The sequence below is a fragment of the Budorcas taxicolor genome, chromosome 16, assembly GCF_023091745.1.
Source record: "Budorcas taxicolor isolate Tak-1 chromosome 16, Takin1.1, whole genome shotgun sequence".
Classification (NCBI taxonomy): Eukaryota; Metazoa; Chordata; class Mammalia; order Artiodactyla; family Bovidae; genus Budorcas; species Budorcas taxicolor.
Genome location: NC_068925.1, coordinates 20609463 through 20636043, shown reverse-complemented (window position 1 = coordinate 20636043; position 26581 = coordinate 20609463). Strand labels below are relative to the sequence as shown.

General features: G+C 37.9%; 1 protein-coding gene across 1 annotated transcript in view; it reads left to right on the top strand.

Moving 5' to 3' along the window:
* Positions 1 to 26581, top strand: part of USH2A (usherin) — a 930744-nt gene that overhangs the window by 183065 nt on the left and 721098 nt on the right. The window contains exons 11-12 of the mRNA XM_052653949.1: positions 12303 to 12498; positions 15928 to 16569. Coding sequence (XP_052509909.1) covers positions 12303 to 12498; positions 15928 to 16569 — 838 coding nt within the window. The remainder of the gene's footprint in view (positions 1 to 12302; positions 12499 to 15927; positions 16570 to 26581) is intronic.

The window sequence follows — 26581 nt, the reverse complement described above, 5'->3', positions numbered from 1 at the left end:
GCCTAGAGATAAATCCACACACCTATGGACACCTTATCTTTGACAAAGGAGGCAAGAATTTACAATGGAGTAAAGACAATCTTTTTAACAAGTGGTGCTGGAAAAACTGGCCAACCACTTGTAAAAGAATGAAACTAGATCACTTTCTAACACCATACACAAAAATAAACTCAAAATGGATTAAAGATCTAAATGTAAGACCAGAAACTATAAAACTCCTAGAGGAGAACATAAGCAAAACACTCTCCGACACAAATTACAGCAGGATCCTCTATGATCCACCTCCCAGAATACTGGAAATAAAAGCAAAAATGAACAATGGGATCTAATTAAAATTAAAAGCTTCTGCACAACAAAGGAAACTATAAGCAAGGTGAAAAGTCAGCCTTCGGAATGGGAGAAAATAATAGCAAATGAAGCAACTGACAAACAACTAATCTCAAAAATATACAAGCAACTTATGCAGCTCAATTCCAGAAAAATAAATGACCCAATCAAAAAATGGGCCAAAGAACTAAATAGACATTTCTCCAAAGAAGACATACGGATGGCTAACAAACACTTGAAAAGATGCTCAACATCACTCATTATCAGAGAGATGCAAATCAAAACCACAATGAAGTACCATTTCACACCAGTCAGAATGGCAGCGATCCAAAAGTCTACAAGCAATAAATGTTGGAGAGGGTGTGGAGAAAAGGGAACCCTCTTACACTGTTGGTGGGAATGCAAACTAGTACAGGCACTATGGAGAACAGTGTGGAGATTCCCTAAAAAATTGCAAATAGAGCTGCCTTATGACCCAGCAATCCCACTGCTGGGCATACACACCGAGGAAACCAGAATTGAAAGAGACACGTGTACCCCAATGTTCATCGCAGCACTGTTTATAATAGCCAGGACATGGAAACAACCTAGATGTCCATCAGCAGATGAATGGATAAGAAAGCTGTGGTAGGTATACACAATGGAGTATTACTCAGCCATTAAAAAGGATACATTTGAATCAGTTCTAACGAGGTGGATGAAACTGGAGCCGATTATACAGAGTGAAGTAAGCCAGAAAGAAAAACACCAATACAGTATACTAACACATATATATGGAATTTAGAACGATGGTAATGATAACTCTGTATGTGAGACAGCAAAAGAGACACAGATGTTTAGAACGGACTTTTGGACTCGGTGGGAGAGGGAGAGGGTGGGATGATTTGGGAGAATGGCATTGAAACATGTATACTATCATGTAAGAAACGAATCACCAGTCTATGTTCGGTACAGGATACAGGATGCTTGGGGCTGGTGCATGGGGATGATCCAGAGAAATGATATGGGGTAGGAGGTGTGAGGGGGGGATCAGGATTGGGAACTCATGTACACCCGTGGCTGATTCATGTCAATGTATGGCAAAACCAATACAGTATTGTAAAGCAAAATAAAGCAAAAATTAAAAAAAAAGGGGGGATTTGAAATTCTAAATACTTGCTATGTAGAGCTCTTAGAATTCTCAACGATGGCATATTTATGCACCAAACAACTGAGTTTGTGCAACTGTACAAGTAAAAAATTGACAGAAATGAAAGGAGAAATATAAAACTCCATGATTAAAGGTAAAAATTTCAATACCCTTTTCTTAGTAATTGATAGAATGAATTAACAGAAAAGCTAAGCACGATCAACCAACTTGATGAAGTACTTGACATTTATAGAACACTCAAGTCAACAACAGAAGAATATACATATTTTTCTAATCTTCACAAAGCATCTCTCAAAATGGGTCAAATTCTGGTCCGTAAAACAAGTCTCAATACATTTAAAAGAATGCAAGTCATTTAAAGTATGTTATCTGACTGAAATCATTAAATAAAATTGGAAATCAATAATAAGGAAATCTTTGAAATAGCCTTGATTATTTGACAACTAAATAAACTAAGGGTCAAATAGGAAATAGAAGGGAAATTATAAGTATTTTGAATTGAGTGAAATTAAAAACACAACTTATCAAAACTGTGGTATACTGATATAGTAGTAATTAATAAAATATTGGTCCACCCTTGAGGCTCAGATGGTAAAGAATCTGTCTGCAATGCAGGAGACCCAGGTTCCATCCCTGGTTTGGGAAGATCTGCTGGAGAAGGGCATGGCAACCTCATTCCAGTATTCTTGCCTGGAAAATTTCATGAACAGAGGAGCCTGACAGGCCACAGTCCATGGGGTTGCAAAGAGTTGGACAAAACTGAGTGACTAACACATGCACACACAGACACACAGAGCAAGATACTAAAAGCTCTAAATTTTCTATATTATAAAAGAAAAAGCTCCACCTTAAGAAACTAAAAAAAGAAAAGATATAACCCAAGCCAAGCTAATCAAAATTATTTCCGAGTTTCTACCTATAGCTCATGGGGGCCTCCTTTTCCCTCATTGTTCATGTGGCTGAAAGCATGCAAGACCAAAGCTTATGCAACCAAGATTGTGTTTTCAGCCTTAAAGAGCTAGAAAGCCCCTATTGCTTCAAGTATGAACATATATTTGTTATTAGAGATAGTAGTTGTACCTCATTATTTTTGTTCCACATTATTAATGGAAATTTAAATATTATTTGGCCATGTGATCATAGACAATAAACTACATTTTTCAGCCTCCTTGGCAGTTAGGTATAGATATGTAATTTAAGTTCTAATCAATGGTATTGTTTGCAAATTTTGCTTCTAAAATGTTGGCTTAAAACAGTAAAAATCACTTAGTATAGAAATTCTGTGGTTTGGCTCAGCAGTGATCTGTACTGGCTTGACTGATCTTGCCTGAGATCTTTTATTGATGTGTTCAGCTAGCTTGTCAGCTGGTAGTTAGATGATCCAGGAAGGTCTCGCTCACATGGCTAGTGGTTGTCAAGTGGAATGTTAACTGGGGGTGATAGGAGAGGATGTTCTCCTCCACAGGTTCTCAAATCCTGCAACAGGATAGCTTGAGCATGTTTACATAGTGGCCTCAGGGTTCCAAGCCCATCTCAAGAGAATCAATTTAAAATCTCCAAGCATTTCAAGCTTCTGCTTGCATCCTGTTTGCTGACTTAATACTGACCAATTAATAAGTCAACTTAGGGTAAATTTTAAAAATATTCTATCAAAGTGCATGGAAGCAGAAAAATGTTGTATCTGACTTTTTGAAAGTGTAGTTTTAAAGGGAGGGGGTCATACTTTTCTCTTGCTCTTGGTGGCCAGGAATTGGTACTAGAGTGTGGGTAGATTTATATTCTCTCACATAAAATGAAGGGAATCTACAGTGACTAGTACAGAAGTAAACTTGTATTTTCAGGTAAATTTTGAGAAACTGATTACAATGAACTCATTTTATAATATATAAAGCCTTTTATGACTTTTAAATCACATTTTAAGGTACAGATTATATAGAGAAGTTATAGATTACATGTTTTAATGAAATAAGAGTAAAGTTGTGTTATCTTATTTGCAGCCAGCTTTCTCATATGGAGATATCTGATGTGTACTGAAAAAATACCTTTGTAAGACTGAAGTGTTTCACTAATCAAGGCGATATTGAACATTTTTTTTAGATGATGTATGTAAAAGATGACTGAGAGTTAGGTGTAAAGAGGAAAAGTAGATGTGCAATAGGGAAGGGTGAGGAGTAGGGAGAGACAAGACACAGAAATGGTAACTGACTGAATTACAGAGCCTTTTGAAGATGTCTGGTAGTAGGAAAACTAAATAGATACTACAAATTGAAAAGGAGAGTTCTCACTCTTCTTTCACTCCACATCTTTACTAAGATATATTACTTTTTTAGAATAAGAGTTCCTATTCTGAAATTGATACATTAGTCAAGTTTCATGTCTAGAAAGATATAGGGCAGACCTCTTAGGTGGCAAGAAGATTCCCAAATGGAAGAAGCAGAAATTTAGGGGCAGGGTGACCATAAGAATGTCAGTATACATAGAATTTTTAAAACATAAGAAGCATATTTGTCCTTCAACAGAAATAGAATGAGGGTTCCAGGCAGTCTTACCTAAATTTTAAGAGGTAAGGAAGCTCCAGATGATACATGTTTTACATTTAAATAAGAATAAAGCAAGATACAAAGAAGATAACATTTTAGCCCAGAATACACTTTTATTTATCTTTAACTTTTTCACTCATTCTTGCTCTAGATTTTTGTAAAGAGTACTCTTTACCCGTGGGGAATATACAAGGTTATTCTTTAACAGAAATACAAGGTATGTCCAAATTCTGAAGATGCTTGCAATCTGGAGGACAAGATTAATATATATGAAACCAGAACCAGAAAATAAGGAATTTATTAAATGGTAATGAACTTGAAGTGTTTAAGGATATAATCAAAGATCTGTTAGATTTTCATGGCTATGTGTAATTCATCTGTTGTTTAGTTGCTGGAGCTTCCCAATGATTCAGCAGTAAAGAATCCATCTGTAGTGAAGGAGACACAGGAGACCAGGAGACACAGGTTTGATTCCAGGGTCAGGACGGTCTCCTGGAGGAGGAAATGGCAGCTCACTCAGTATTCTTGCCTGGAAAACCCTATGGACAGAGAAGCCTGGTGGGCTACAGTCCATAGGAATACAAAGAGTTGGACATGACTGAACATGAGCACGATGTTATTTAGTTACTAGGTCATGTCCAACCCTTTTGGGACCTCATGGACTGTAGCATGCCAGGCTCCTCTGCCCATTAGATTTCCTAGGCAAGAATCCTGCACTGGGTTGCCACTTAGTTCTCCAGGGGATCTTCCCAACCCAGGGATCAAACCTGTGCCTTGAGCATCGGAAAGCAGATTCTTTACCACTATACCACCTGGAAGGCCTTATAAGTAACTCATACCTGCCAGTAAGGCTGCTTATTTTTGTGGCCTCTTCCAACAACACAAGATATAACTGTACACACAGACATCACCAAATGATCATACTGAAATCACATTGATTATATTATTTGCAGCTGAAAATGGAGAAGCTCTATCAGTTCAGTTCAGTTCAGTCGCTCAGTCATGTCCAACTCTTTGCAACCCCATGAATCGCAGCATGCCTCCCTGTCCATCACCATCTCCCGGAGTTTACTCAGACTCACGTCCATCGAGTCCGTGATGCCATCCAGCCATCTCATCTTGGGTCGTCCCCTTCTCCTCCTGCCCCCAATCCCTCCCAGCATCAGAGTCTTTTCCAAAGAGTCAGCTCTTCGCATGAGGTGGCCAAAGTACTGGAGCTTCAGCTTTAGCATCATTCCTTCCAAAGAAATCCCAGGGCTGATCTTCAGAATGGACTGGTTGGATCTCCTTGCAGTCCAAGGGACTCTCCAGAGTCTTCTCCAACACCACAGTTCAAACGCATCAATTCTTCGGTGCTCAGCCTTCTTCACAGTCCAACTCTCACATCCATACATTACCACTGGAAAAACCATAGCCTTGACTAGATGGACCTTTGTTGGCAAAGTAATATCTCTGCTTTTGAATATACTATCTAGGTTGGTCATAACTTTTCTTCCAAGGAGTAAGTGTCTTTTAATTTCATGGCTGCAATCACCATCTGCAGTGATTTTGGAGCCCCCAAAAATAAAGTCTGCCACTGTTTCCACTGTTTCCCCATCTATTTCCCATGAAGTGATGGGACCAGATGCCATGATCTTCATTTTCTGAATGTGGAGCTTGAAGCCAACTTTTTCTCTCTCCTGTTTCACTTTCATCAAGAGGCTTTTTAGCTCCTCTTCACTTTCTGCCATAAGGCTGATGTCATCTGCATATCTGAGGTTATTAATATTTCTCCTGGCAATCTTGATTCCAGCTTGTGTTTCTTCCAGTCCAGCGTTTCTCATGATGTACTCTGCATAGAAGTTAAATAAGCAGGGTGACAATAAACAGCCTTGACGCACTCCTTTTCCTATTTGGAACCAGTCTGTTGTTCCATGTCCAGTTCTAACTGTTGCTTCCTGGCCTGCATACAGATTCTCAAGAGGCATGTCAGGTGGTCTGGTATTCCCATCTCTTTCAGAATTTTCCATAGTTTATTGTGATCCACACAGTCAAAGGCTTTGGCCTAGTCAATAAAGCAGAAATAGATGTTTTTCTGGAACTCTCTTGCTTTTTCCATGATTCAGAGGATGTTGGCAATTTGATCTCTGGTTCCTCTGCCTTTTCTAAAACCAGCTTGAACATCAGGGAGTTCACAGTTCACGTATTGCTGAAGCCTGGCTTGGAGAATTTTGAGCATTACTTTACCAGCATGTGAGATGAGTGCAATTGTGCAGTAGTTTGAGCATTCTTTGGCACTGCCTTTCTTTGGGATTGGAATGAAAACTGACCTTTTCCAATCCTGTGGCCACTGCTGAGTTTTCCAAACTTGCTGGCATATTGAGTGCAGCTCTTTCACAGCATCATCTTTCAGGATTTGAAACAGCTCAACTGGAATTCCATCATCTCCACTAGCTTTGTTCGTAGTGATGCTTTCTAAGGCCCACTTGACTTCACATTCCAAGATGTCTGGCTCTAGATTAGTGATCACATCATCATGATTATCTGGGTTGTGAAGATCTTTTTTCTACAGTTCTTCCATGTATTCTTGATACCTCTTCTTAATATCTTCTACTTCTGTTAGGTCCATACCATTTCTGCCCTTTATCGAGCCCATTTTTGCATGAAATGTTCCCTTGGTATCTCTAATTTTCTTGAAGAGATCTCTAGTCTTTCCCATTCTGTTGTTTTCCTCTATTTCTTTAAGTTGATCGCTGAAGAAGGCTTTCTTATCTCTTCTTGCTATTTTTTGGAACTCTGCATTCAGATGCTTTCCTTTTCTCCTTTGCTTTTTCCCTCTCTTCTTTTCACAGCTATTTGTAAGCCCTCCCCAGAGAGCCATTTTCTTTTTTGCATTTCTTTTCCATGGGAATGGTCTTGATCCCTGTCTCCTGTACAGAGTCACGCACCTCATTCCATAGTTCATCAGGCACTCTATCTATCAGATCTAGTCCCTTAAATCTATTTCTCACTTTCACTGTTTAATCATAAGGGATTTGATTTAGGTCATTCAGAAGCTCTATATAGTTAGGAAAAACAAGACTGGAAGCTGACGGTCGCTCAGATCATGAACTCCTTATTGCAAAAGTCAGATATATTGAAAAAAGTAGGGAAAACCACTAGGCCATTCAGATATAACCTAAATCAAATCATTTATTTGATTTCTATACAGTGAAAATGACAAATAGATTTAAGGGATTAGATCTGATAGAGTGCCTGAAGAACTATGGACAGAGGTTTGTGACATTGTACAGGAGGGCAGTGATCAAAACCATCCCCCAGAAAAAGAAATGCAAAAAGGCAAAATAGTTGTCTGAGGAGGCCTTACACATAGCTGAGAAAAAAAGAGAAGTGAAAGTAAAGGAGAAAAAGAAAGGTGTATCCATCTGAATGCAGAGTTCCAAAGATTAGCAAGGAGAGGTAAGAAAGCCTTCCTCAGTGATCAATGCAAAGAGATAAAGGAAAACAATAGAATGGGAAAGATAGAGGTCTCTTCAAGAAAATTAGATACCAAAGGAGCATTTCATGCAAAGATGGGCACAGTAAAGAACAGAAACAGTATGGACCTAAGAGAAGCAGAAGATATTTAGAAGAGGTGGCAAGAGTACACAGAAGTATATAAAAAAGATCTTCATGACCCAGATAACCATGATGGTGTGCTCACTCCCCTAGAGCCAGACATCCTGGAGCAGGAAATCAAGTGGGCCTTAGGAAGCATCAGTATGAACAAAGCTAGTGGAGATGATGGAGTTCCAGCTGCGGTAATTCAAATCCGAAAAGATGATGCTGTGACAGTGCTGCACTCTATATGCCACCAAGTTTGAAAAACTCGGCAGTGGCCACAGGACTGGAAAAGGTCAGTTTTCATTCTAATCCCAAAGAAGGGCAATGCCAAAAAATGTTCAAGCCACTGCACAATTGCTCTCATTTCACATGCTAAAAATGTCATGCTCAAAATCCTTCAAGCTAGTCTTCAGCACTCACTTCAGTGAAGTGAGAACTTCCAGATTTTCAAGCTAGATTTAGAAAAGGTAGAGGAACCAGAGATCAAAATACCAACAAACATTGGGTCATAGAAAAAGCAAGATAATTCCAGAGAAACATCTACTTCTGCTTCATGGACTACACTAAAGCCTTTGACTGTGTGGACCACAACAAACTGTGGAAAATTTTTCAAGAGATGGGAATCCCAGACCACCTTACCTGCCTCCTGAGAAACCTGTATTCAGGTCAAGAAGCAACAGTTAGAACTGGACATGGAAAATGGACTGGTTCCAATTTGGGAAAGGAGTACGTCAAAGCTGTGTATCGTTACCCTGCTTATTTAATTTATATACAGAGTACATCATGGGAAATGCCAGGCTGGATAAAGCACAAGTTGGAATCAAGATTGCTGGAAGAGATATCAACAACCTCAGATATGCAGATGATACCACCCTTATGGCAAAAAGTGAAGAGGAACTAAAGAGCCTCTTGATGAAGGTGAAAGAGGAGAAAGAAAAATCTGGCTTAAACATCAACTTTCAATAAATGAAGGTCATGGCATCTGGTCCCATTACTTCATGGCAAATAGATCGGGAACCAATGGAAACACTTTTGTTTTCTTGGGCTGCAAAATCACTGCGTATGGTGACTGCAGCCACGAGATTAAAAGACGCTAGCTCCTTAGAAGAAAATCTGTGACAGACCTAGACACTGTATTTAAAAGCAGAGACCTTACTTTGCTGACAAAGATCCATATAGTCAAAGCTATGGTTTTCCCAGTAGCCATGTATGGATGTGAGAGTTAGACCATAAAGAAAGCTGAGCGCTGAAGAATGATGCTTTTGAACTATGGTGTTGAATAAGCCTCTTGAGTGTTCCTTGGACAGCAAGGAGATCAAACTAGTCAATCCTAAAGGAAATCAACCCTGAATATTCATTGGAAGGACTGACGCTGCAGCTAAAGCTCCAATACTTTGGCCACCTGATGTGAAGAGCTGACTGACTGGAAAAGACCCTGATGCTGGGAAAGATATAAGGCAGGAGAAGAGGGGCACAGCAGAGGATGAGATAGTTAGATGGTATCACTGACTTGATAAATAGCTCTGGGAGATAGTGAAGAACAGGGTAGCCTGGTGTGCTGCAGTCCATGTGGTTGCAAAAACTCAGACGTGACTGAACAACTAAACAACAACAATAATTTTGTAGATCAAATCAAAGCCCTGTTTTGAGTAATAATCTGGATTTCATGGGGCTGGGTAAAAGTGAAGTTGGGATAGACAGTCAGACACAAGGGGGCAAGTTACTTTCCTTGCATATCTTTTTGACCTATACATGTCTTTGATACTGTTTTCCATTATTTTCTATAGCTTTATATAGTACATGTATAAACCTTTTTCTTTCAGTGTGTTATACAGTTTGTGTCAATTATCTTATCCTTAAGTAATGATTCCAGTGAGTTCTATTTCCTAGATGAAAAATTAGGCAGTGATAGATCCTTTAAAATTATTTGGTATAAAACCCCTTCTCTGTATCTTTGTTACTGAATCCTAATCTCATGTGATATTTTTGGATATCCCAAGATTTTAAAAATAAGTCAAACCGTGTCTTTCCACAGGTAGTTTACCTCCTTGTGTGGTAACCTTGTGTGCAAAGGTGGCAAGCTGATTCAGTCTGAGTTGAAGGGAGTCACCAGGAGACATGCCAGTGGTTTCATAAGAGACTTGATGTCTGTATTCACATCTCTCATGAAAGTCCTAAGTTGTTATTGAAATCTTCATACTTATTTCACATTTTGTATGTGTATATTCCCTTGTGAAAGGTTTTAGCTCTTTCTTTAACCAACATAGCATTACCAGTGCAGATAGAAGATGAGTATTTTATTTTATAGTCTATGTATTTTCATTCTCAAACAATAGCTCAAAGAGAAAAGTATTCCTTTTATCAGATAATGTTTTAGTTGTCAGTGCTCTAAAATAATTAACGTTTTAATATTTTTCAGTTCAGTTCAGTTCAGTCGCTCAGTCGTGTCCAACTCTTTGCAACCCGATGAATTGCAGCATGCCAGGCCTCCCTGTCCATCACCAACTCCCGGAGCTAAACCAAACTCATGCGCATCGAGTTGGTGATGCCATCCAGCCATCTCATCCTCTGTTGTCCCCTTCACCTCCTGCCTCCAATCCCTCCCAGCATCAGAGTCTTTTCCAATGAGTCAACTCTTCGCATGAGGTGGCCAAGTACTGGAGTTTCAGCTTTAGCTTCATTCCTTCCAAAGAAATCCCAGGGCTGATCTCTTTCAGAATGGACTGGTTGGATCTCCTCTTAGTCCAAGGGACTCTCAAGAGTCTTCTCCAACACCACAGTTCGAAAGCATCAATTCTTCAGCACTCTGCCTTCTTCACAGTCCGACTTTCACATCCATACATGACCACAGGAAAAACCATAGCCTTGACTAGACGGACCTTTGTTGTCAAAGTAATGTCTCTGCTTTTGAATATGCTATCTAGGTTGGTCATAACTTTCCTTCCAAGGAGTAAGAGTCTTTTAATTTCATGGCTGTAGTCACCATCTGCAGTGATTTTGGAGCCCCCCCAAAATAAAGTCTGACACTGTTTCCACTGTTTCCCCATCTATTTCCCATGAAGTGATGGGACCAGATGCCATGATCTTTGTTTTCTGAATCTGGAGCTTGAAGCCAACTTTTTCACTCTTCTCTTTCACTTTCATCAAGAAGCTTTTTAGTTCCTCTTCACTTTCTGCCATAAGGGTGGTGTCATCTGCATATCTGCTGCTGCTACTGCTAAGTCACTTCAGTCGTGTCCGAGTCTGTGTGACCCCAGAGACGGCAGCCCACCAGGCTCCCCCATCCCTGGGATTCTCCAGGCAAGAACACTGGAGTGGGTTGCCATGAGGTTATTGATATTTCTCCCAGCAATCTTGATTCCAGCTTCTGCTTCTTCCAGCCCAGCGTTTCTCATGAGGTATTCTGCATATAGGGCTTCCCTGGTGGCTGAGAGGTTAAAGCCTCTGCCGCATTGCAGTCTGCCCGCAATGCAGGAGACCTGGGTTCGATCCCTGGATAGGGAAGATCCCCTGGAGAAGGAAATGGCAACCCACTCCAGTATTGTTGCCTGGAGAATCCCACGGATGGAGGAGCCTGGTAGGCTACAGTCCATGGGGTCGCAAAGAGTCGGACACGACTGAGCGACTTCACTCACTCACTCTGCATATAAGTTAAATAAGCAGGGTGACAGTATACAGCCTTGACATACTCCTTTTCCTATTTGGAACCAGTCTGTTGTTCCATGTCCAGTTCTAACTCTTGCTTCCTGACCTGCATATAGGTTTCTCAAGAGGCAGGTCAGGTGGTCTGGTATTCCCATCTCTTTCAGAATTTTCCATAGTTTATTGTGATCCACACAGTCAAAGGCTTTGGCATAGTCAGTAAAGCAGATGTTTTTCTGGAACTCTCTTGCTTTTTTGATGATCCAGCGGATGTTGGTAATTTGATCTCTGGTTCCTCTGCCTTTCCTAAAACCAGCTTGAACATCTGGAAGTTCATGGTTCACGTATTGCTGAAGCCTGGCTTGGAGAATTTTGAGCATTACTTTACCAGTATGTGAGATGAGTGCAATTGTGCGGTAGTTTGAGCATTCTTTGGCACTGCCTTTCTTTGGGATTGGGATGTAAATCAGTTAAATTCACTCAATATGGTTAAATCATAATATAAATGAATCATAAACATGCTGAAATATTCCTGAATGGAATTGTGCCAAAAAAACATTGTTACGATCATTATCAATAGGCGTAAATGGATGCTGTTATGAACTTTATTTTAAACATTGTTAAAACTTTCGTGGGATGATATTATAGAAAGATTCTTAGTTGAAGCATCAGCATGCACAGAACAAGTCTGGATCAAGGAGTAAATGAGAGGAATGAAAAAGGTATGGGTAAAAGACTAACTTAGCTACTGGCCCATTTCTATTTTCAGTTTCCCCATGACTATATTTTGATTTCTTCATATGTTGCTGAAGGCTTAATTCCACTTCCCTTTTAGTCATATACTACTGACTTCCGTGGGTTTATTTTCATTAAGTTCTATATATTCACCCTGCTGAAGCTCTCCCATGTTTCTGTGTTGGGAAGAGAAATACCTTATTACCCTCTTGTCTGTTTCCCATTTAAAGTTTTTTCCTCCCTGCCCTCCCTGTCTTGTACCTAATGAGCAAATTATCTAAAAATAGATACGTTCATCATTCTACAAAATGTTGTATCTTCTCTAGATCGGAGGCCAGTGTAATTGTAAGAGACATGTGTCTGGCAGACAGTGCAATCAGTGCCAGAACGGATTCTACAACCTCCAGGAGTGGGATCCTGATGGCTGCAGTCCGTGCAACTGTAATACCTCTGGGACAGTGGATGGAGATATTACCTGTCACCCAAATTCAGGCCAGTGCAAGTGCAAAGCAAATGTTATTGGTATGTAATGCAGAAGTTTGCAGTCACATCTCTATTACCATCTGGAATAAAATCCTCTATTTGATTTCTTCGCTGAAGAGTAAAGCAAATTTCCTTGCTCAAGGCAGGCTGGGAAAAAAAAAAAACAATTTGGATGAAATTAACTGTCTGAAAATGACTAAATTAATAATTCTCTCAAACTACAGCTTGAAGCTTAGTTTAATCAATCCTTTAGAAGTTTCTTTATTCCGTAGATGCAATAGTTCACATGGTCCCATACTAATAAGTCATAGAAAAATATAATTTGCTTACTTCATAGATGTTTCTTTTAGAGAATTAGCACTTTTCAAAATGTTTTACACTTAATGAGTTCTAAGCAAATCATTTCCATGCTAGTTTTCTTAATAGACTAAAATAAATGGATTTTTTTTTCAAAATGTTCTGTGCTACAGGGTCCTTTGTGATAAATCTTTCCATTTTTTTCTATTATATTTCTTTGAACTGTTCCTATGAAATGCAAAATAAGTCAACATAATTCCACAGATCATGTATATTGCTAGGGTTAGTTATAAAGGGCCACATAATATTAATTTTGTAATTCAGCACCAAGCTGATTATAATAAACAGCTACCTTTGGTGTTATTTATCATTTTTTTTTATACAAGACGTGCTTTTTTTGTTTGTTACTCCCACAGGTATTTTTCAGAAATTAGATTTGATTATAGCAATTTATTACATCCAACATTTTTGAGGAGAACCACAGCCACATAAGGACAAAATTTATCAAGTGCCCGAAATGCACTATATACATAATGCACTTTGAAATTTTGATATATGAGAATATTATGAGAGGAAAGTTTCCTGATAAAGTAAGTCTTATATTGTAACTGAGCATGTCTTGGTTTGTATAGGAAGTTTAAAAAAGACCTTTGCCTTTCTATTGTCATTCAAGACACCAAGTCGTCCATGGTTTTTCTTACACTGACCTGAACCTTACGATAATAAAAACATGCTTGGCAGACACACAAACACACATATGCCTGCAAACATGCATATATACAAATATGTGAACATATCATTTGGAACAACATTTTCATTTTTGATATAACACTAAAGCAAATTCTTTACCTTTTTTATATACGAGTATACATTTGTCATTTTGTACAATACAGCTAGACAAGCATTTTAATTTAATACAAAAGAATATGGGCCTGCTTTATACAAGATTTTTCTGGTTTAAAAAAAGATTAAATCAGAATCTTTATCATAACTTGCCCTTATGCATTTCAAGCATACAAAAACTAACTTTTCAGGAAAAAAAAGAGTAACATAAATAGAAGCATGCTTTTGTATAAGTGCTATCTGAGATAGTGAATGAAGTTTTTCATGTTCAATCTATATAGAATCCTGTGTTCTTTGATATAAGATATACTTTAAATTCAAGATGTGAAAACAAAATTTAAAGAGAGATCTTTAGGGACAATCAAATGGTTACATCTCTGTATCAGTAAAATCTTTCCTGTGATATTTTCCAGAGCTTAAGGAAGAAAAGCATCACACATTACTTGGAATTTATTACAAACTTGCTGTCATTTACTTGTATTATTGGATAATCTTGGTAGTTTTCTGCAGGAAAATATAAATACATATTTTTAAAGATAAAATCATCAGTTTGATATTATTAACTCTAGAGTTACTTCTGCATATGCATTATTTTTTTAATAAAAGTGTAAACTGGATATGTCAATATGTTTCTTTTCCTAATGGGACTACAAGTAACTATTCAATTTTACTTTGTTCTTATGATTAAGAAAACAATAGAAAATACAAGTGTATGTTGTCTGTGCTTCAGAAAGCAAACTGTTAGATTTCACAAAACTGTTAAATCTTACTAATGATTCTATCACCAGTAAAATACATTAGCACCAATAATTTTATTAAAGTAGGTCATTCATCTAGAATAAAAAGGGAGAAGAATGTGAATTAAATGCCAAGTGTGCTAACTCGCCTGTACTTGTTAACACTGAATGTGATGCCCTGTAGGCCTTCCTGAGTATCGTTAGGAATAGATTACCTGTCAGGAATATGTATGGCATATTCAAATAAGCACTGCGCATATTTTTGAAACTGATATGATATGAATCCATGTAGACCAATTTTAATAGTTCAAAATGAGTCATAATTCTTGTTAACAATACAGTTATTTTTAAAATTTGCAGCAATAGTGGTCCTTTTTTATTTTCCTTATTGAAATTAAATGATATGCCTTAGGTGAGTCATTCATCACTGTTAAAGAATTTGCCTTCCATTGGAGTTCTTGAATTTTTATCCATATATATACTTATATATTATGCATTTCCGTCTGGTTTAGGAAATGCTTTTCTGCATATGGTCTCCTGACTGTTTTTGACTGTTATTTTAACACTAATTGTTTAATGTTGTTATAGCTTGAAATGTTTCAATTGATTCAGCCTCACATAGTCAGTTATTTAAATTCATGCATATGTGAAAACTAGCTAAAGAAAGCATTTTGCATCTCAACATTTACTACTCAAGAGTATTTTTTTATTCCTTTGCATTGTAGTACTCTTTTTTGAAACTCAACAAAGTTGTCAGATTTAAGTATAGGTGATAAAACATTTTTCTCAGTTTGTGAAATGTATGTATGTATGTACTCCTTAAGTACAGGTAATACAAACAGCAGAATTTACTTAGTGTTTAAAGAGGTAAGTTCTGAATCACACAATATGACAAGTAATGTGATTGCTTTATGAGCCAAGGAGAGCATAATTTATACTAATTGAAAATGATAAAATATAGGAGTGTATAAAAGCATTGAAATAAAATTGCTCTGGATAACTTTTATTTATATTAGTTATTTAAATGTGTGATATTCAGAAGTAAGATGCATACTGTTTCAACAAAATAGTTATCAGGTTAACATTTATTAATCATTTTGAATGGATTCTGATTTCTAACAAAATAACTTATGCAGTAATGCATAATTCTTCTGTATGGCTTTGAAAGTGTATTTCACTCTCGACTTTTAAATGAACATACTTTGTTAAGATAAAACAAAAATGATGGTTTTAATATAGTTAAATAATTTCAAAATAATAGTTCTGATGTTTGTTATAGGAAAAGAGTTCCATTATGTGTAACAGAAGCAACATTTGCTTTAAGAATTTTTCTTTGCATTAAGTAATAAATAAAATCTTATAAAGCACATTGCAAAAATTAATGTGGTATATGGGTACCACTTAAATATTGCCATCATATTTTGACTATACTATCAGCCCTCTTTGGTATTACTTGTGAAAAAAACACTCAAAGTTTTATTGTGTCTATATTAAATGTCTGTAACAGCATTGTTTGCACTTTGACTATCTTGAAAACGTGAATAGAGTTGTTTTCACATCTCTACCTTTTTAAACATATTTTTCTCTTTAGGTCTCAGATGTGATCACTGCAATTTTGGGTTTAAATTTCTCCAAAGTTTTAATGACGATGGATGTGAGCCCTGCCAGTGTAACCTCCACGGCTCAGTGAACAGACTCTGCAATCCTCTTTCTGGGCAGTGTGAGTGCAAAAAGGAAGCCAAAGGACTTCAGTGTGACACCTGCAGAGAACACTTTTACGGACTGGATGCCACCGGTTGTAAGGCCTGTGACTGTGATGTGGCAGGGTCCCAGTCTGGGACGGTCTGTGATGCTTGGACAGGACAGTGCGTCTGCAAGCCCAATGTTGGGGGAAGACGCTGCAGTGAGTGTGTGGAGGGATACTTCTACCAGCTGCAAAACCATTCTTTCCTCTGTCTGCCTTGTAACTGCGATAGGACTGGGACCATAAATGGCTCTCTGCTCTGTGACAAATCGACAGGACAGTGTCCCTGCAAATTAGGAGTAACAGGTCTTCACTGTAATCAGTGTGAGCCTCACAGGTACAATCTGACCGTTGGCAGTTTTCAAGGCTGCCACATGTGTGAGTGTGACCCCCTGGGGACATTACCTGGGAACATTTGTGACCCACTCAGTGGCCAGTGCCCATGTTTGCCTAATCGTCAAGGAAGAAGGTGTAATCAATGTCAACCAGGTAAGAGAAATGTGTTACATTTTCAGTACAAGACAACTTACTTTTTATTCTGCATCAGGTGATTCCTCTTTGCTTCTCGGTTAGGACTTTGAAAAAGTAATCTCCAATACCACTGTTGCATTTATATTGTTATCTAATAGAGATATAACTATTTGGTCTATTAAAGATTATGTGGCATATTTGTGTTTCTATATTGAAGTGACCATTTAGATAAATGAAACATTCAGACACTTAATAATTGAGACATTTCATTTCTCAACTTGAATTAAATTCCCTTTTAGCAACCAAATAAAAGCTAAGAAAAGCAAGAATATATTTTATATTCCAGACAAAGGAAACTTGAGTTGATTATCTGCACAATGCTAGATATTCAGATGATGAACTTTCTCAATAAATGCTAAGTGTTTTTATTGATTGAGCTATATGTCCTGGCATCATATAGAAACATCTAAAATTACTTAAATTTTTTTTAAGGCTTTATTTACATTTTCCCTGGTGACTCACTGGTAAAGAATCCGCCTACAGTGTGGGAGACCTGGGTTCGATCCCTGGATTGGGAAGATCCCCTGGAGATGGGAATGGCTACCCACTCCAGTATTCTTGCCTGGAGAAGTCCATGGACTTGATAGTCCACAAGGTCGCAAAGAGTCAGACATGACTGAGTGACTTTCGCTTTCACTTTCATTTACATTATTATTATTATTATTTAAATTTTGGGGGCTTTTCTGGTGGCTCAGTGGTAAAGAACCTGCCTGCCAATATAGGAGACATGGGTTTGATCACTGGATCAGGAAGATACCTTGGAGAAAGAAGTGCAACCCACTCTAGTATTCTTGCCAGGGAAATCCCATGGAAGGAGCCTGGCAGGGTATAGTCTATGAGGTTGCAAAAGAGTCTGACACGATTTAGTGATTAAACAACAAAAAAAGTTGATTTAGAGTGTGGTGTTAGTTTCTCCTGTACAGCAAAGTGAATCAGTTAAATGTATATATCCATTCTTTTTTAGGTTCTTTTCTCGCAGATGTAGACAACAAACCTATGGTTACCCAGGGAGTAAGGGGGAGGATAAATTGGGAGATCAGGATTGGCATATGCACACTCCTATATATAAAATAGATAACTAATGAGGACCTATCTTATAGAACAGGGAACTCTACTCAATACTCTCTAGAATTATTTTTTAAAGCCATTAAATTAATAAAATAGGCTACTATTTAGTCCTACTGTGTCCATCTTTCCAGATTTCCCAATTGGAAGAAAAATGGACCCTATCCATGGCTTTCTCCTTGCCTTTATATGATTTAATGATTCAATTAAAGCAATGTACTTTCTTTAGGGTACATTCATCATGATGTTATGATAAGTGTAAATATTTATCAGTTGTTTAACGCTGTACTAATCATTGTCCTGTCTAGCAAAATTAACTCTGAGTTATCTGAACCTGTGAAAATGAAGGTGATACAAATTTAAAAGGGTGATTTGCCTGCCAGAGAGGATAAGACTAAAGTCTTATTTTGCATAAGGAATTCAGCTCAGGAGAATTGGACAAAACCTCTCCCTTGACATTGGTCAGTGTGACGAGTAAACCCAAAGAGACAGAAAAGAATTGAGAAATAGTTAATTTCCTTTAAGATAAAATATCAGAAAAAAATTCAAACTAGCTTCAACATAAGTGGAGGCTTTATTATCACTGAATGTTCCATAAAACCTGACATGGAGCAAATGCAGTCAGGACTTAGAGACTAGAAAGCTCCCATTCATTCATTTATTCCCACCCTCTGTCTCTGTCTGCAGATGGGCACCTTTTGCTTCTCTTATCCTCTCTGTGTGATTGTATGGTCACTGCTGTCCCCCAAGTTTGCTTACAGTTCTAATTCCAGCTATACAGAGAGATATTAGCTGCTTCTTAGTTACAGTTTCAGGAAGGAGATCCTAATTGACTCTCATTGATTCTAATTGACTGAGTTTTGTTAGGGTGGCCATGTCTGTGGCAGTTCACTGTGACCAGTGTCAGGATCACCTAAAATAAGCCTGGCTTCTAGGAATCACTCCTTCAGGTAGGAGCAAGGTGGTAAGTATCCCAGGAAACAGAAAGATAATTGAGAGTTGAGCAGATAACCTACCTGACAGCTGCAGCATATTATGACTTTCAGCTTCAGATTTACCCTTCCAAATGTGCAATCATTTTTTCATATTCTAAGACTTTTTAAAAAGATATTTGTTAACACTTCAGTTCTGGAAATAATGTAATCCATTTCTGCACAAATAACCATGATTTATATATCCTTCTTTGTAAGTAAGCCAGCAAAAGTTAATAGAGCAAATGTAACATGCTTTTGACTTGTTGTCCATTGTTAAAGTTTATTTAGTGTTTCATTCTGACCTAGAATATAGCGATGCAATAGAACTAGAGATCAATGGACTCAAATCACAACAGGAGGGTCAGGGCTTCAGATCCTCTTGTGGACTAATACATTCAGTGGAAAAAAGAAACTGATAGATTCCTTGGATAAGGTTCTATTGGAGAGTTTTAGGGCCTAGACATGTCTAAGAGATTCCTAGAAAATTAAGCATAGGCAGATTTTTCAAGAAAAGAAATATAATCAATCATATTTTAGGGTATAACTGTGAAATAGATTTATACAGTCATAATAAAATAATCTGTGAATACTGATTTAAGCAACTAATGGGATTATTGAGGAGGTATAAAGAGCTAAATATTCATTTTCTAAAGTGGAAAGACAGTAGTATAAATGTTAGAAGTTGAGATGTAACAGTATATGTATGTTACTCAGAAACAGAGAAATGAAAGTCAGAAGAAACTATAGGAGTTGAAGGTGGTTACTATAGGCAGGGAAATTTCTGGGAGAAGGATGAAGAAGCAAGATGCCACTTTACATTGGGAATCTTTAAATTCTATTTAATTTTAAAAGCTGTATGTAAATGTTGATAAAAATTAAATTGAATGATTAGAAATCATGCTCAATCCTCTTGGTCTCCTGACCACTTTCTTTTGGGGATTTATCTGGTATAGTGTTGTTTTTTAGGAGAATAGTTTCTTAGTAACTATTTGCCTAAGTAGAGATGTCACAACACTCTTCTGCAAAGGTATATGGCAAGCTGTTCTCTCTTTTAAGGAGGATACTGGATGAGGATCATTACTATTAATGAAAATCATTATCATATTTAAAGTAACCTTGTATGTTATTTACTTGTACAGTTGTCTTATTTCCCTTGTTTGAGTTCAACATCTTGAGAGTAAAGGTTATATTATTCAACTTACATAGCCATAATATCATCCTGTGTTCTTAGTTACTCAGTCGTGTCCGACTCTTTGTGACCCCATGGACTGTAGCCCACCAGGCAAGAGTACTGGAGTGGGCTGCCATACCCTCCACCAGGGGATCTTCCCAACCCCGGGATCAAACCCAGGTCTTCTGCACTGCAGGTGGATTCTTTACCATCTGAGCCACCAGGGAAGCCATAATATTAATATATTGTATATTGCATGTGCTCAGTAAGTGGTTTGTTTAATTGAAACGAGAAATAGTCAGGAGTTTTACCAAGAGCATCTGTATTATGTAGGGTTCTCTGGAGAAACAGAACCAATAGAAGATGTACGTGTGTGTATATGTGTTTGTGTATTTTTTCCCCACTGAATATATCTTTCCATGGGAGGATCTGAACTCCTGACCTATTGTTTTGATTTCAGCCTATCTACCTGTAATCCTGTTGCACAGCTCTATACTAGTAGTTTTGCAGCTTGCTGAAGATTTCCTTCACGTGTCTCCTATATTGGATACCTGGTGTCCTGAAGCCTATGTTTTCTTTTTTTTTTTTCTTGGTTTATTTGTGTATTTGGTAGAATAAATGCTTCAGTAGCTTCTAAGTAAGAGTACAGGGAGGAAAGTGGTTTGTTTATTTTTTTAAAGAATTTTGGACATCTGAAATTATCTCTATTCTATCTCTATCTCTATCTCTACTTTTTATACTTGGAGCTATTTGAAAATTTAGCATTATATGGAATCATTTTCACTCAACAAATTTATTTCGCCATTATCTTCTAGCAGTACCAACCTGATTCTTGCTTCTTTCTTGTTTTTCTTCTTTTTTTAACGTTCCAGAAGTTTTACTATTTCTATATCCTTCATTTCAGAAAATTTCATGATGAGATGCTTTTTGTTAAATAATTTTTCTGGGAGTTCATTGGGGCCTTTTTTCTGTAGATTAATGTTCTCACGTCTGGGAAAATCTATAAAACACCTTCATAGAAACATCTAGACCAGTGTTTGACTGAGCAACTGGACATCAAATCTCTCCAAGTGGACCATAAAATTAACCATCACAGACACCAGTTCATATCATCCCCATGTTCAGTGTAGCACTTCATCCCTGTACCTGTTGAATACAAACCCTCTCTGGTTTAACCTCTAAAGAGAAAACTCAGTGTCTTCCCTCGAAACATTATAGGGAGAACCTTTGGTTTGGGGAAAGTCACACCTGCCTTCAGAACTCTCTGAAGCCTTCAATTTCACTTCCCCCCACTCCCCACCCCCCAGTTCAGTTCAGTAGCTCAGTCGTGTCCGACTGTTTGCAACCCCATGAATCGCAGCACTCCAGGCCTCCCTGTCCATCACCAACTCCTGGAGTTCACTCAGACTCGGGTCCATTGAGTCAGTGATGCCATCCAGCCATCTCATCCTCAGTCGTCCCCTTCTCCTCCTGCCCTTAATCCCTCCCAGCATCAGAGTCTTTTCCAATGAGTCAACTCTTCGCATGAGGTGGCCAAAGTACTGGAGTTTCAGCTTTAGCATCATTCCTTCCAAAGAAATCCCAGGGCTGATCTCCTTCAGAATGGACTGGTTGGATCTCCTTGCAGTCCAAGGGACTCTCACAGTCCAACTTTCGCATCCATACATGACCACTGGAAAAACCATAGCCTTGACTAGATGGACCTTAGTCAGCAAAGTAATGTCTCTGCTTTTGAATATGCCATCTAGGTTGGTCATAACTTTTCTTCCAAGGAGTAAGTGTCTTTTAATTTCATGGCTGTAGTCACCATCTGCAGTGATTTTGGAGCCCCCCAAAATACACCCAGAGTTATACAAACTTGCCTCAATGAGCTTATTATTGGCCTGTCTACCTTAGGTGCTTGGCTTTTACTTGTAGATATCTGTCCTTGACTGCCATTTCCTCTTCTGTTCTTTTTTATTAAACTTTTTGGACTTCAGAAGGAAAACGGTTCAATCAACCATGCTTAACTGAAAATGTTACCACAGTATGTTCTGGGTTGTTATCTTTTCAAATCAAATCCTTATAGCCATCCTTGGTGGTCTTTCTCACATTCTTATCTCTTTTCTCAAAATCAGTCTTGTTGGTTTCTTCTTTGTATATATCCAGTATTTTACCACTTCTCACCACACTCAATTATCCATCTGGGTCCACGCCATGGTCATTTTCCTCCTGGACTATCCTAGTAGCTGCCTGAAGTCCCTGTTTCTCCTCTTTATCCTTCTCCAGTCACTCCCCAACATACAGCCAAAGTGATGCTGTTCAAGCTTTAGTCAGATCGCATCACCCCACCATGCACTGGCTTTCCATGACTGTAAGGCAACAGCAGAGCTGATGGACTCTAATGGCCCCTATGATTTGTGATGCCCATGAACTCATTTCCAGAAGACAGTTTATTCCTCTCCAGCCTACAAATCTCACTGCTTTCCCCAGATTGTTCAGTGGTCTATACCCGGCCTTGGAACACACCTCCATAGTCGGGGGGGGGGGGGTCCATATATAGTTCCTGAACTAGTGAGTAACTTCATTGAAAAACTACCTCAATGCTCTGCTCTTATTAGCATGAGATTATTGCAAACCAGGGAGTGCTTCTTTAGCTACACATAGTGAGAGTATGGCTTTCTACCTTGCAAGGGAGGAAAGAAAATGGTAGCTTAAGGAGTTAATGCATTTTTTGGACAATGCAAGATAGTTTGTACACTTACGTCTAGCCTATGGAAAAGTCAAACTGTGTTTGTGGACCTCTTTTTTTTTTTTTTTTTTTTCCCTGTTTTATATTCTTCTAGCTTTAGAAACTACTCTGAATTTTGCTTTCTGGGTTTTATCATCTCTTCCTGTGAAATTTACATTGAAAATAGAAACCCAGAGCCTTAAGTATCTTCATTATAAACAGATGCCTCACAGTTGTCAGCCCTGCAGTGGGCACATTAAAATGCACTTCTGCAATCAGAAAACTTTCTCTCTACTTTACATCGAGAAATCTAGATCATATTATATGGGGGAGACACCTGCGCTGATGTGTGTGCATGAGCCTCAGGTCGTGGAGGGAGCAGTGTGGCGTAGAGGGCTGAACCAGTAGCCCAAGAATCCAGCCCGCTTTTTCCATCTGTGATTGTAAGTGTTATTGACCATCCTAGACCAGTACTCATAGACTCTTGTCCTACTTTCTTAAAAAACATTATTAAGGAAGGTGCATATAATGGAACCTCATGTATTATTAACCTAACCTTACTAGGAATGTACAAGGAATAGGCTTAATTCAACGAAAATTTATAGGCAATTTGTTAAAGCAGCAGTGCACATTAGAAGGTACATTAGAGCCACATTGGTTTTAATATGCCATTCAATAACTCGAACAGAGGTTAAAAATGCTGCTTAACCTCCATTAAGTATTTTAAAAATGCTTTAATTTAAAATTATTTGGAGTGTGTGTACATATATGAATGTACACATACCCACTCTCATAAATAGAGTGCTGAATATGTTTTCCCGGTTCGTTTTTTCAGCACTGGATGACCTCATAATATTCGGCAGCAGGCACTTAATCAGAGGCCAGGCTGAGAAAAGCAGGGAACGGTGTCAAGGCATTCCCAGCCAGTGACCCACTCTTGTCCTTGAGAACTAGAGGCAGAGAGGGTTTATTGAGGACTCTGCAGCTTTGGAATAACATAAAGGCTAATTTATAATGAAAACAGCTTCACATGACACGTTTTGTGTTAATAGGACAATTCCTCATGCTTCCGTCTGGTATTTACTTTGGGTTCACTTTTATAACTCAAATAGACCATTAGAAAGTAAAGCAAAGTATCTTGTTTCATTAAGAAGCATATCATATTTGTTAAGAAATGAGCTCATAAACCAGAAATGCATGCAAGACCCCACCAATGCAATTGGAATTGGATGGCTGATACTCCATTAAAAATCAGTGCCTCAAAGTTGAAATCTGATTGACACATGTCCCTGAGTTTGGTGAGATGGCTTCTCCTGATTAACATGTTTTTCACAGAAAGACCACAGAATAAGAGCCTTTTCCTTAATAAACCACCAGGAAAGAATATTGTCAGAGGAAATATGGACCACAATCCTACTCACATCTGGGGAGAAAAAAGGATTTTGATAGGTCATTATTTAAATTTTAGGAAAACCTCACTTTCATTGAAAACTGCCTAGTAAAAATTGCAATGATGGAATGGATAATATTTGCTGAATGTATATGTTTGTCAGACCCTGGAATTGAGTGTTATCTAAAAAAATCCCATTTAATATACACACTATTTCTATGATGGAAGGACCAGTATTGTTTTGTTAGGGGAAATGAGGTCTCATTAAGTGGAAAAGTCATTTACAGTTCCAAGTCCATCTGACCTCACATTCTGCACTCTGAAAGAGTAAAGCTTTTTTCCAATAGCTCATTATTTGTCATAGACATTCACTTAACAAATATTTGAGGGTGGGTTGAAATACATACTCTTACAAGTGCTCGTAACCTCTCCCCACCCTCAAACTCATGCCAGTCTATGATTCCTGCTACTGCTTCGGGTAGGGTATTTCATTTCTTTTGCTGAATCAGAGTAACAGTCACAAAATGAAAATTGATGGAGTTGTGGGAGGTGATCAGGTAATGGAGAGATGACTGAAGAGTCTGGAATTGGGATTACTTTATGGACTAAGTTGAGGAAATGTTTGGGATGATTGCCATGGTACAGGGTACTTTGGAACACACACGTGATGAATATTGTGACTGAGAAAAGTGAGAACAAAGAAAATAAAATTTTGCTGTGCTATGGATTATGAATATGCATATATATCTATGCTCTGTAATCTCTAAGACTTAATCAGAACTGCCTTTATATTCTTTTATGTTACTGGATTTAATTCTTAGAGAATGAACATATGAATATTGACATGAATACTCACATAAGTATGAAGACCAGTTTTTTTTTTTATGAAACAAAATCCGATAGAATAATTTCCCTTATTGGGACATAATATTATACTATTTGTTCTAATAACTGGAGACATATTTTGGGGGTGATATTTTCTTTCTGAAACTCTGTTCCATTCCTTGATATGGTAAGGATTACAGTTTTAATTGATCAATTTATCATGCTTATTCATACACATTTCCTGCTATTTTCCCTGATATCCGACCTCTTCCAACCAGTCACTCTCATGACTTACAGATTTATGTTTACCATCTTCTTTTCATTATTAAAGAGATCATATGATATTGTAGAGAGTAACATATCCTCCCTTTCATCCTTTCAGCCATATGTCCATTTCACATATCCATTTTTCAATTAACATCTATTGAATAAATTACTGTACACCAGGGCCTCTGCTGCTATAAGATATACAGCCATAAACATATTAAAGCATTACAGTTTAGCTGGGGAAACTGATTCATGTAAATATAACACATTTGTGATAAGTGTGATATTAGATATGCAAAGATACAGAAGTAGTAAAATGAAGGGACTGATTAACTCTTGAAGGAAAGATCTTAGCTGTGTTTCCTGAGCTGAATTTTTAAAATAAATAAAATAAAATAAAATAGAAATTGGCAAACTATTCAAGTAGGGGTAACAGTCCAGGACGAAGTAGTAGGAGCAGAGAATTTAAATATATCAGTCAGTTCAGTTGCTCAGTTGTGTCCAACTTTTTGTGATTCCATGGACTGCAGCATGCCAGGCTTCCCTGTACATCACCAATTCCTGGAGCTTGATCAAACTCATGTCCATGGTATCCAACCATCTTGTCCTTTGTCATTCCCTTCTCCTCCTGCCTTCAATCTTTCCCAGCTTCTGGGTTTTTCCCAGTGAGTTCATATTTCACATCAGGTAGCCAGAATATTGGAGCTTCACCTTCAATTAAATATATATCTAATGGAAAATGAGTTTTTCAAATGCTTAAAGGGAAATAGTAGCTTGAGATTAATAATAATATTCATGAATGTATTTGTTAACATTTGGTCAAATCTGTGAACAATAATTTTAGCATTTTGTTGTTCAGTTGCTAAGTCATGTCTGACTCCTTGTGACCCCATGGACTGCAGCAAGGCAGCCTCCCTTGTCCTTCTCTATCTCCTGGAGTTTGCTCAAATTCATGTCCATTGAGTCAGTGATGCTATCCAACCATCTCATCCTCTTCAGTCCCCTTCTTTGGCCTTCAATCTTTGCCAGCACCAAGGTCTTTTACAATGAGTTTGTTCTTTGCATCAGGTAGGCAAAGTATTGCATCAGGTAAGCTTCAGCCTCTGTTCTTCCAATGAATATTCAGAGTTGATTTGCTCTAGGATTGACTGGTTTGATCTCCTTGCAATCCAAGGGCCTCTCAAGAGTCTTCTCAAACAACACAATTCAAAAGCATCAATTCCACAGCACTCAGCCTTCTTTATGGTTCAACTTTTACATCCATACATGACTATGGAAAAACTGTAGCCCATGCAGACCTTTGTTGGCAAAGTGGCATCTCTGCTATTTAATGTTCTGTCTAGGTTTGTCATAGCTTTCCTTTGAGGGAGCAAGCATCTTTTAATTTCATGGCTGCAGTCACCATCCCCAGTGATTCTGAAGCCTTAGAAGATAAAATAGGTCACTGCTTCCACTTTCCCCCCTTCTTTTTGTGATAATTTTAGCATTATTTTCAAACAAAACCCATAAATGGAGGAAAATTGTTATTATTTTAATTTGAAAATTAGCATCATCTTCTCTACTTCATT